The sequence below is a fragment of the Chaetodon trifascialis genome, chromosome 11, assembly GCF_039877785.1.
Source record: "Chaetodon trifascialis isolate fChaTrf1 chromosome 11, fChaTrf1.hap1, whole genome shotgun sequence".
Taxonomy (NCBI): Eukaryota; Metazoa; Chordata; class Actinopteri; order Chaetodontiformes; family Chaetodontidae; genus Chaetodon; species Chaetodon trifascialis.
Genome location: NC_092066.1, coordinates 11,803,362 through 11,816,467, shown reverse-complemented (window position 1 = coordinate 11,816,467; position 13,106 = coordinate 11,803,362). Strand labels below are relative to the sequence as shown.

The following is a 13,106-nucleotide window of genomic DNA, read 5'->3' as shown; positions in this document are numbered from 1 at the left end:
ACAGTACTGTGCTTGCGTTACTCAATTAAGTCACATCAATCACTGTACAGAGCCAGGGGAGCTCCTCCATCTTAAAGCTCACGTGCAGCAGGGGGAAAACGGAGGGAAGAAAAGGGAGTGGTGGATGTGATAGAGGGTTGGATAAAAGGAGAAGAGAATGTCACGGGATACGACCTAACGACTCATCAGAGGCTAGTGTCCAGAGAGGCGCTGGTGCGTTGAAATTGAAGCCTCCGCCAGAACACAATAGTTGGCGTGGCCTGCAGGAGGTAGACGTCTCTTCCCAGGCAGGATATTGGCCTTTGTGAACATGGTTACAGTATCTGGGTCAATTAACGTGTCCCTGCTTCAAATGTCTCTTTTGTTGTCAGAAGAATAATAGTGTGCCAATTCATGTAGCCTCTTGAACACAGCATGAGGTTTTTAAATGTGAGCTATGTGTGTCACTCGCATACGGAAAAAGGCTAAACATAAGGCTAGTTCTGTTTCTATTTTCTACATATGCTCAAACTATCTCATTAATATATTCATTTGAGTGTTAGCTTCCCTCTTTGACCCTGCACACAAAGACGTTGTGTCTGCCTGCTGTCTGCTGTTCAGTGCTGTTAAATCTACATCCAGCCGCTGAATGCGCTGCTGTCTAAAAGCAGCAAAGCTGAGGCTAAATGAAGCTAAACGTATTAACTTGCAAACAAAAGATTTAAGAAGAGAGAGAAAGTAGTGGGGACTGGGAGTGGCTTCCCTTCACGTGTCTGTCGATGGAAAACGTGAAGCCGAGGTACTCTACAGTCTCATCTACCTTAACATAATGAGAAAAACAAGCAAGGCAGAGGGAAAAACTGAGGGCAAAATCGAACGGGGCTATTGCACAATAAACGGCTGGGGCAACACTGCAAACAGAGCTTTCTTTGTAGAGACAGGATCTGTGAAAGAGATATGGAGTTGTTTGCTCTACCAGCCAAAAAAGGCTGTCCCACAGAAGAAAAATGGCAGTGGAATCCACAAATCAGTCCCTAGAAAAGTAAACAGTCCTCTCCATAGTGCTGATGTATTGTCTTCTAGGTGCAAGCTGGCATTTTCTTTTCCACACTGGTTCCAGCATTTCACTTGTGAAAAATAACACTAGCCTAGTTATAAGAAGGCATATATGCAGAAAGTCAGGTCAATACAGCTATTTATACACGGCCTCATTAAATAGCGGGGTCATCTTGTGCACTTCCTGGGTGTTCTTCACATTAAATAGGAAACATCAGAACCAGTCTAAACCAAGACTGAACCTAGCTCCCTCTTGTGTCGTGACAAACAGGACAGGTTTGTTTTAGAAAAATAAATACATCTTCTCTCTTTTGACAGTCTTTTTAGATGGAAGCACACACATCAACTTGAAAACCTCAGTCATACAGCATCACTGACAAAGGGGCCCAGGTGTGATCTAGAGCCAAATAACCCATAAAGCCCATCTAACCTTCACATGACTGTGTGAGGAGCAATATAGTGCAAGGTCTGCTTTTCAGATCTGTATCCAGTCCCGGTAGATCATGATAGACAATGAAATTTTGATTTAACAAATCTAGTTACACGTAACCTTGTGAAAAACAAAAGACGCTGTACGTTTAACGAGATTATACAGCATGGTCTGACTGCTGATTTTCAGTCACATCCCGTGTTGATAGAGCCAGTCTAGGTCAATTATTAGCCCTTACCAACAGCTAGTTAGAGAAGTCTCTGTTACCAGGATCCGCCCATACACTTCTAAGTGCCGCCTGGGTTGAACAAGGTAATTATATGCTAAGGACAAACCCCCCACACTGACACAGGCATGAGAGAGGAACACCTTAACTGCTGCCCAATGTCAGAGCCACACACTCTTAGGTGCCAATAGCACAGGGCAGGGCCTGCAGCTGATAAGAGCGATATGAACAGAGGTGATGAGAAGGCATCAGGATAATGTCAGTCCTCCACAAAATACTTTATCTACATTTCGGCATTGTTCAAGTACCTGTCTGCCTCCAAACATGTAGGGCTTATTTTCAGACTACACTTTAGTTTGATTCAGAATTTGGAGGCTACAAAGGTCATACATAAATAAAAGATGTCCTATCCTGTCCGAGCAAGTTCAGAAAGCACACCCACATATTAGCCACAGACGGCTGCACTTATAACTTATAACTAACATTATGATTGCATTTTTACGACAGAGCCTTAGGACTGCTGTGATCTTCTGACAAATGGTTGTGGGGGCCCTACCACTAGCGCTCGACCAACTCTGCTGTCTTGCTATACTGTAGGCAAACTGCAGGTTTCAAAAAACCATATACTGCCAAGATTCAATCTGCCGTCACAATATGTGGTGGTTATCTAGGCCATGGCACTCCCAGGAAAAAAACAAGACACAGTGACGGGGAGATGAAAATAAATTTATGCAGGCTGATAACAATAAAGAATAAAACAAATTCAACCCCAACCCGCTGGTGATGCTTTAGCTGGGAATTGGAGCGCAGCCTTCATTACAACATATTGATCACTGCAAACAAAGACCCTGGATTCATTGATCCACTTCCAGAAAAAAAAAAGAGGGGGGATGGGGTCAATGAACTGCTCTTACGAATAAACTTACAGTGAAACTGCTGCCTTAGCTTATAAAAATGGAGATCTGGAGTGTGAAACACCACCAAAAAGAAAAAGAAGGTCATGGGGTCGCTCCTGGCGTCCCGCAATGACAAAGAGAATATGTGAAACATGTAGAGGCTGCTATACAATTAAAGAAGAAGAGCTTCACGGGGTCTCATGTTGCTCTTCATTTTTCTCATCTGCTGCATGATGGCTCCTCTGTACTGGAGGATCTCATCTTGAACAGGGATTTGAATATTAAGAAAGTCATGTCTGGCTATTGAATTATTCAGCATTGGCACAGACATCAACGCAGACCTCATACACCTCAAACATAAAGATCTGAACGGCAGACACTCTTTTTCTGACACTGTGGGCTTCAGCAGATTTTCTCTTCCCGACTATTCCTCAACCTATACTGAATATTTCAATAAACAACAGAGCTACCTAAAATTCAAATTGCAATGTTCCAGAGACAGTCCCTTACAGTCCTTGGTGCGTACCACCAGGGCTATAATCGTTATTTACTGTCCATCATTCTGCTGGAGAAAAAATACTGACAGACTTGCTTTGCAGAGTGCCTGAAAACCCGGATTTTGGAAATTTGCCTTTGTCTCACTCGAGTGATGAACGATCAACTTTGTAGGTCACAACAACATGAGGTAGGGGTTCCACGCATTTGAGAGCCTCCCTGGTGACGGGTCAGGACCTCTTTGGCTGGTCTTTCATTCATCTATACCTCACCAGGAAACCCCCACCAGCCTCATCTCAAATGTGTGGGCAGTAAAAAAAGAGTATGTTGCTGAGCACTTGGCCCAGTTTACAGGAGTGGGTCGAGTAGGGTCACGTCTCACCAAACACTGGGGCCCCTTAAACACATCTGAGTGGCCCCAGCTGTACCCAGGGCCATCAGAATCTCAACAGAGCGCAGAGAACCAGAACAACATAAAAATGGGTTCAGACTGTGCAGAAATCAGGATTTCGTTAATACTATGTTTTTCTGGTCGAAAGGGTGAAATTTGGTTTGTTTAAAAGGTTTGCCTTACACAAACACAGGGAAGAGAGGTAATTATACTTAATGATAGATTAACTGAAAATCCTGAGATATATATATAGCCCAAGAGAGGCTTCCAGTTCATGTTCTCGTTGCTGACGTTGACATTAATTGCTTCAATCACATTATTTAACTGGTCAACTGTAAACCCCCCCCCCCCCAAACTCATCTCTGGAGCCGGCTCACTGGACCCTCTTGACACGCTCATATTTAAAGCACTTGAACCGAGGCTAAAGCAGACTATAGACATACTTCCCTTTCATCACCAGTGCTCACATAATTGTCAAGGAAAAGGAGTCAAACACAGGCTGTGGGGTGGAGGAAAGAAAAATGAAAGCAGAATAGATGGTTGGGGGTAGGGATGGCAGAACAGCAGCATAAGAGAGTATATTAAGCTCAATTAGGCTTTTGGGCTTTTCATTAACCCAGTTTTTAGGGAGGGAAACCTCTGCTGAATAATGCTGCAAGTCTGACTCACTTTGCAACCGCGCTTTAAAGGGCTCATCTGGAAAAAAAAAGCTGCACAATGTGTGTCAGCTCTCCAAAGCCACCAGAATTTCATTAGACACCCAGGGGCAAACCACCCGCAGCCGCAGCCTACCTGAAATTAAATGCAATTTAGTAAAACAAGTCACTTTATCAAGCGACTAAACAAGATAAGAGGAAACACTGCACGAGCATTAAAAGACTTCAGCTGCTTTCATTTGTATGATGGTCTGATCATAAATAACTATGTTTGGTCTTTTCTCTCTACTCATAATCAAGCAAGAGCAGATATTCCAACATTAAAAGCAAGGTCATATATGCCTCAGAGGGTGGACAGTGGGTAACCTCCGTTGTGGTTTTGCATCTGCAAACAATGAGCATAGCCTCCCTTTCATGGATCACCGGAGAGGACTCATTGAAGAACAATCGCCCTTCCGGGTTTTTCCCTTTAACTTTGAAGTAATGCATTTCAACAAATCTATCAAAATCAATGGGACATCACCTGGCCAGCAAACAGTTAGAGTTGAACTTACACCCCCTCAGAACGTAATTTAATCTTAGACTGAAACTGCTATATTAACTGGTTGGCCACAATTGCCATCATCAAATCCACAGGATGTCTTTAATTTACTGCATACAATGTCAGCTGTTTACATGTGAGCTGCTACCGTTTCCTGGTTCTACAGACCTCAGGATGTGTATTCTCTTAATCAATAACCATGAAGAGACTCCAATTAGATGGGACAAAGATATCTAACAGCTCACCCCCGCTGTGTCTCTTGCATATTCTGAGGTCAAAAGCAATACAATATGAGCACAACAGTCTCATATTACTGACACCTTACACAGCACATCATATTTCAAATAAGCTAACTACCCATCAATAACTTAAGGAGATGTCATTGGAATTAGACTACTGGGTTATTTATAACATGGCAAAGGCTATGTGTTCATATTCCAGGTACAGTTAATAAAATGACTCCAACAAGATTAATTCAATGGCTTTCTATTCATTAACTAAAGCCTTTCAGGGCACAATTGACAAAGTTAATGAAATGCGAGGAAACTTAAAGCATTAGCCCGCTACATGCGGCTATAGAAGCATCAATTTGACAAAAAAAAACTCAGCTCCTGGTCAAAGACAATATGCCAAAACAGCATGGTGAAAGGAAAGTTGAAAAACTTCAGGCATACTCCCCACGCTGTGGAGGCTTTGTCTTTCAAAACATGCCACAGGAGCTTTTCATTAGAGAATGTGGTTTCATTAACATCATCCCACGCTGCTGAGCCCTGCTGCATTACAATGACACAGGAGTACCCCTCTCTGTCAAGGAAATCTCCACAGAGCAACAGCTCACTGGGGGAGGGGACGGTAGAGAAAAGAGGAGTGGGGGTGGTGCAGGGAGGGGGGCAAACAAAAGGGAACCTGATTACCCCCGGTCACGGCTCATCCACAATCCAACAGAGGGAAATCCATCACCTGCAGGATCAAACGGAAACTTGTGCACAAGGTAAAGCCCAGTGAAAGCTGTACCCACCCACCTAAACACTCTCTTCCCTCTTTCCTTTCTTCTCTCGTCATTGCTACCCCACCACCACCACCACCACCTCTCTGACTCACACCGACGGCACTGTGCAAGTTTTAGACACACACTGTGAAATCCAACACAAGTGAGAATGTTTTCTGGTCCAAATGACCTCAAGGCTCTAACCTCTCGAATGGCACACTGGTGATATAATCCAGTTTTTATTACCATCTGTACGCCTGCATTCCGTTTCACAGTAGCTGCATCCTCATTTTGCTTATATTAAACTTCAAAGAGGCAGTATTGGTCATGCCTGCTGCAATGTAATGGACTACTGCAAAAAATCATTATTTTCCCCTTTTTGTTTGCACCAGGTTATATGTTAGAAAAATACAAACCTGCTGCAGCTAGGTTTCCCACAGAAGGACAATTGCTGTAACAAGCATTTTGAAAGATACTTAAATTGCTGTTATTACTGCCATTGAGTGGGCTTAGCAGTGTAACACTGCAATTTGACACAATACCATATTATTCTAGCAGGAATCTTTGGGCAAGAAAGTGCTTAATGTAAGAGGCAGAGATCCTTCTTGCATATGGTTTGAATCTGTATTGAAGTGATTAAATTAGGACAAGACAAATGCAAAATAATGACACATGATAGTGGAAATAATTCAATTCACCAGCACAAGGAATTGAAATTTTAATAGCTTGGCTATTTGCTTGATTAAAGTTGCATAAGTATTCAAATGTGTGAGTAATTGATTTTTATTCATTGCAATAAGAAGGGCCCCTAGTGCAATCAACAAAGTTTTCCCACTTTTAATGACAAAGCCAGCCAGTAAATATTCGTCTCAACAAAATGCAAATGACAAAAACACTAACTGTTTAGCCACAATATATGACCTAGCATTTAAGGAACAATCCGGATATGTTTGTGCGTGCTTTGCAGGAAAACACAGCATGAGCGCAGAACGGACAGGAGCTATATAAAGTTGAACCACATTTGAGCTGGTTTACAAGGCAAACTACACGACTTGCAATACCACACAGCTACACTGAAGCTAATTGTTTAAATATGTCAGGCTTGTTCTGATCCTCCCTGAAATGTTAACACATGGAGGCAAGCTCGCACAACTGATATGCATGCCAACACACACACTCAAACACAGACATAACAAGGATCCAGCACGGAACAGAGCCCCAAATATTTCCCCACTCACCGTTGAAAAGGGGCTGTCCTTTCTCTGTGATATCTGGCACCACAACCTTGTACACATCTTCAGAGAAGCCTGGCCTGCATGGTGGGGTGCCCCTGCCCTCTGCTGCAATCTGTGATGGTGGGGGGAGGGGGACAGGAGAGGGGGGGGCAACAATGAGTCATAAATCAACCTTCAAAAATGCACTCCTTTGCCTCCAAAAACCTCTTGGTCACGTTCTGAACTCCCCACAGTCGTACAAAAGCATCTGTTGTTTTTATAGTGGGGACCGCAATTAGGATAATGAGGCCAAAAGGGTTAAGCATTAGCCAAAAAGCATGGCTAGGCAAGAACAAGCTCCATTTGTCCCCCAGGAGGGGCCCAGGCACAGCGAAGGGTTATGACCAATTCTCTCGGTCGGCCCCTCTGATCAACACAACACCCAGGACAAACACTCCACTTTGAAGTACAGGATCGAGGGAATAAAAAGTAAATGCTAACGATCTACTGTGGTGGGAATAAATATTTCTGTGTAAATGTCTGAAAAACAAGGAATAACAACTGCTGATATCTTAAGAGAGCGCGAGGCCTTGACTATGATCAATATAGTGCTTTTTTATGCCTCGTTTTGAAAAGGAAAACTGTGCTTGAGGTTGTCAGCACAAAAGATTTAGGGAATAATGGGTGGGATGCTGCAAAGAAAAGAAAAACCTGTGAATCACCGGCGCTGGTGTTTCCACCAAGCATGAATTTCTCTGAGAAAGACAGCAATCACCAGCCGTGAGAAGTCACAAACAGAGCAAAACTGAAGAAACCGCTCTGGTGTCCAGGCATGTCCAAAAGCACACCATCACACAACCCCGGCATTGATTCAGCTCCTAGGAACAAGAGGCCTGGCCCGATTTCTTTGCATGCTCTCTCAAAAGAATGTAAAACGAGAGGAGCCCTGCTGAAAAAGAGCATTGTGGGTATCCGTGCCACTTGCCATTCTTAATCAGAGGAATTTAAATGGAAAATGCTTGCAGACTGGGGGGAGGAGCAGAGCTGGAATTCTAGGACGTTACAGCAACAGCACCAGGATGTACATTTCTAGAAATTAGTGTTAACACAGAGCTTCAGTGCTTTACAGTAATTATTTCAGCTGTAAAATATATATATATATTACATAATTGTGGCTGCTCTGAGGACGTAGTTTTAACTAAGCAGCCGCACAGTCATGCAAATAAATTATTTCCACAGAAACACAGGCAGTTCCCATCCTGGTGGTTGGGAATCAGTCCGTGTTACATGTAGTTAGGCTATATATAATTTGTGCGACCACAATTTTACAGCAGGCTACTTTTCATTGTTGCTCATAGCGGCTTTTACCAGAGAGGCAATTAACTCGCCGGGGGGACAGCGACACGCTGCAGTAATCTACATAAATATTAAACCTAAACTAAATATAACCAAGTGAGAACTGGGTTAATGTGGTCCTGTGTCGCTCAGACAATAAAACATTCAGCTGTTTGAACTCTTACTCTTACGTCATTGAAATTTTTTTTATTCTTCCTGCTGAAATAATTAAACGTTAATTTGAACGTGCGCAGTTTTTAAAAAGCTAGCATCTCGTGCGCCTACAAAAGGACCGTTAGCTTGTAATGTAAGTTAGCCTAACTACTATTACAGCCCGTGCTCGAGCTACTTTATGGTGAATTTTAGGCGCATTCATGGTGTTGTTTCCATGTAAAGTGCCTGTTGGAAGGCGAGCGGCTCGGGCGGGCTCCTAACTCCACAAACAGCATCGCTTCAGCACAACAACAGCCTAAACTGTCCGGTGTAACTCCTCGCGAAGCCGCTCGGAAATCACATTACCTGCAGTCCTGCCAAGACCGCCAGCAGGAACAGACCGCTGCCCTCGTGTAGTGAGTACATTGGTACGGCCGCGACTGCTTAATTCCCCGCTTCGGAATCCGTGTCCAAAAAAAAAAGAAACAAGGAAAAATTAAAAAAAAAAATATCCGTCTGGCTCAAGTGTGGCCGCGGTGAGAAGGGTCCCTCTACGACAAAGGCAGGAGCAGCAGCAGGAGCGGCGGCGGCAGCATGTAGCAGCCTCCTCTCTGTCTATCCAGGCAGTAGTGAGGGAGAGCGGTGCCTGGTACTGAGGCTGCTGCTCCCTCCCTCCCATCCAGTCCGACACAAAAACAAAAAGAGCCCCGACCACTAGTCTATAAACCGCCCATCTCTCTGTCTCTCCCTACTGGCCACACAGCCAATTTCACTGCTGGGACGGGAGCGGGGTCCCTCATGTTAGCCATCATCCCAAATGACAAGAGTATTATAATATTCACTCATAAGAGCCCAGTTACGCTCATTCGCAGTGTGTGGTAGCCAGTGTTGCATTCAAGGTCTTAATGGTCTTAATGGTCTTATCCCGCATTTTGGCATAGGCCACGCGTGTTTTTTTCTGTTTGTTTGTTTGTATTTATTGTGTTGTATTATCATTGGTGGAAGTAATACTACTAATAGTGCTGTATTTTTTTTATTTTTTTTAGTAGTAGTAATGCCACAGTATAAACACGATAAAAGCCCTGCATTAAAAGTTGCTTAGGTAAAGGTATAAAAGTATGTGCTCCTAAATGTACCAAAAAAAAAAAAAACACTTGTTATGAATAATGACCCAATTCAGAACAATGTGTTGTATATTTTCATCTTTTTGTACTTATGTTATATTACTGGATTATAAATTGTGACTCATTATATGTAAGCATCACTTTAATGCTGCAGCAAACAGATCTTGAGTTGATTTCAGCTCATTTATATACTCCTGGGTAGTTTACAGTAATTTGTAATAATACATTATAACTTATTAGTTCATTTTTCTGAATCATTAATCTGTATCTGCAAAGTAACTAACATTATCAAATAAATGTGGTGGAGTTAATAGAACAATATTTCCCTCTGACATGTAGTGAGGTAAAAGAATAAAGCAGCATAAAAGGGAAATACTCAAGTCAGAATAAGTAATTATAAGTACCTCAGAATTCTACTTGAGCACTTGAGTAAATGCTCTTAGAAACATTCCACCACTGCCTATATTAGACTGTATTTTAAAGTATTTCAACTGTGGCTGGTTGCTTAAATGCAAAACTGCTGAGCCTTTGTGAGCATTTCACATGAATAATCATATTTGAAAATCTTTACTGCACATGTATTTGTTATCGTGTTTAATTCTTATTATGCTTGATATAATGTTATACTGTTTATTTCCTATTAAGTTTGATTATTCTGGCTCTAAATGTAACCTGTGCTCGCCTCAACTTTGGTGTTCACGGAGGAACCATAAATGCAACAGAGGGTCTGTTTGGAGTTTAACACTGAAAGACAGTGTATTTGGATAGGTCATGAGGTAGGAGTTAAACACCAGAAACAAAGGTTCCTCTGAGAGAAAGTTTTGGCTCTGCTAGTTTGCAGTAAGAACAAGCCGGGTCTGTGGGAATAATAGGCAAGGTTGCAACTGACAGACGGGTCAGGACAGAGTTTGACACAGGCAGACCGCCCTGGTTAGAGAAAGTATCAAGAGGATGGAGAGACAAGATATGACAGTCTATTCAGTGTGCACTTCATGAGCAAACCTTTGTTTTTTTGTGCGGTGCTCTCAACATTAATAAAGTGTGAAACACCATCAGAGATTTTTGTCTCATTCCTCTTATGTCAGAGCAGAATTGCAGAAGTACCATGACAGCATCACTAAGCCGTCCTTCCAGTCCAAATTCAATTAACACTCCAAAGACAATGTCTTACCATTTCAAATTACAACACCCTACAGCAGTTTTACAACATGTTAAGGTCAGTTTTGAGGTCACCATTCATTGGCTTATTATCTGGTTTCATTTATTCATGCACTATTATATTTAAATGGGACTCTCAACTGAGAATGACAGAAATGCCAAGAAATTACAAATGATCAAATCAGACACTGCTGCATGTCAATATCTTACAACTTGTATAAACCATTGTGGATTGTCTGTGTTTTAGCAGTTTGAAGCCGTCATGGTAAAGAGTAGCGTGTTATTTCTGACCATGTTACAGTCAGTTATATGTGCTGTATATCTACTGTTTATTGATTTTAACTGTATAGTTATTAGCTTCACATTCCTCTGAGAAATAATACTTTTTGAACGTCATGGACATCAGCAATTCAGGATTCAATCAGTTGTCTCTCAGCCTGCATAAAGAGTAGCCCAGACTCTATTGATCATTAGGTGGGAGATGTTGATCACATTGCCCTTAGATAATTGCTGTTTACTGCACATATGATCTTAAGGATTATTAATTGTCAATGCTTTGCTGCTGAACCTGTGTATGCGTTTCCCTCTATCTCTCTTACACACACATATATGCATGCATGCAGTCCCCCCTCATTGCAGCTGAATAAGACCACTGTTTCACAAATGACTCTATCACTGTGGAATTTGGGATTTTGCATGCTAACCATTCATCTTCGCTTAAGTGTAGAGTCCGCAAGTAAAGCTTTTTTCATGTTCCACTAAAATATGCAATGAATAATTCCCTTGCATTATCTTCTCATGTGATACAGCCTGATGAAGGTTAAATTACCTTGGTTGTGCTGCTGACACCTAATTAACTGCCGAGAGACGGCTGTGTGGAATAGATTGCATCTGTGACACGGAAATATTTCAGTTTGGTAGACGAGAAAATACTTATTCTATCTCCAAATAATAAACAAGGGCTGACTTTCGGTTCACCTCCTCCTGGGCAATCTGTTGTTTTCCAAGTTATTGGCGTTTTGAGGAGCATGTGAGTATGTGATGGGAGCGATGCTGCTCCCCTCCTACTACCAATCAAACCATTCGCCCCTGAGAGTCTGCTGTAATCCTAAACAAACACTAAGCACCATCACATCCCACTTACAGTCAGCACACACACACAGGAAGAGAGTTTTTGAAAGTGCTCACTTCTTGTAATAAGTGACTCATGTCACTTCACACTCTTGTCATTGATTAGCACGCCTGATCGTCCATGTTTTAAAATAATTAGGCTGTCTCTTTGGTGGAAATGAACGTAATCAAAAGAAGAAAGAAAGTGCAACAAAATTAAGATAAGGCACTTAGCCCATCAAAGACAGACTGTTGTGGTCATGGTTTCCCAAGTCAGCTTTCCTAACAGCTATTAAGAAACAGGACAAATTCATGCTTTCACCAAAGGCAGTCTGATTCAAACATGCACTTCTTTTATTTGCTGTGGCAGAATTGGGCAAGAGATCAAACGGAATGACCTGTTGATAATTGATATCGCGTCTTGTACAAATTGTAAAATTTATGTAATCTAATCTAATTTAGAGTGGGATCAAAATGCCCCATCTCTTTGATTAATGCAGAGGCGGTTATCTTTCATCAGTACTTCTCTAAGCAGGGAGGGGAGGAGGCGTTGGTGGGAATCCAATTTGGACTTGGTGCATTCAATCAAACAATATCATGTTGCATGATTCATAAGACCAATCTGAGACCCCCCCACCCCCACCCCCGAGACCTCTGTGCACAGCACATACCTGAATTTGGCATGCTGTAAAATGTGCAATCAAAGGAGAAATCTACCATCAAGGTCACTGTGCAGTCTATGGTTAATATATTCTGTGTCCCAGGCTGTCTGTGCGCAGACAGATAACATTGTTTTGCAGGAATGTGTGAGGCAGCTGTGTGATGCATGTTTTTGTCGTGGTGCTGACACTGCGGTTGACTCTTATAAACGCTGGTGTCCGAGGGCTGGTGGCCTGGAGGAGCCCTTGATTCCACACTTTTTACTCTGCACAATTGGATGCAGCATGGAGCATTGCAGCACGGTGGCCTTGATGACACGGGAAGAAAAATGGACGAGGTCAGCAACACTTTCACATCTGCGGCACTTCTTCATGCTGACTTTGTGTTGATACAGGAATATCACACAGTCCACCCCCCTCTCCCACACACAATAATTCAAAGCTCAGTCACTTCCGCTGTAAGCCAAATATAGATGACAATATTCAGTGACACACATACATGCAGCCTCTTCCATTTGAATTTATTGCCCGCTTATGTAAATTGACAGAGCTGCAGTATTTTGAAATGACACGGAGCCTCAGCATTCAGTCAGTAAGAAAGAGTGTAAACTCTTCTGGTGTAAACACACATATTTTGACCCCACTCAACTATTGGCTTATTACCTTGTCACTGGCAATCTCATGCACGTCAAAGG

At 42.4% G+C, this 13,106-nt stretch overlaps 1 protein-coding gene across 1 annotated transcript in view; it reads right to left on the bottom strand.

Annotated features, from left to right (window-relative positions):
- cdh2 (cadherin 2, type 1, N-cadherin (neuronal)) overlaps positions 1-9,178 on the bottom strand; it is a 59,611-nt gene extending 50,433 nt beyond the window's left edge. Inside the window, exons 1-2 of the mRNA XM_070975179.1 lie at positions 8,727-9,178; positions 6,897-7,005 (exon numbers count right to left, since the gene is read on the bottom strand). Of these exons, the coding sequence (XP_070831280.1) occupies positions 6,897-7,005; positions 8,727-8,786 (169 nt within the window). The 5' untranslated portion in view covers positions 8,787-9,178. The remainder of the gene's footprint in view (positions 1-6,896; positions 7,006-8,726) is intronic.
- Between the last annotated feature and the right edge of the window lie 3,928 nt (positions 9,179-13,106).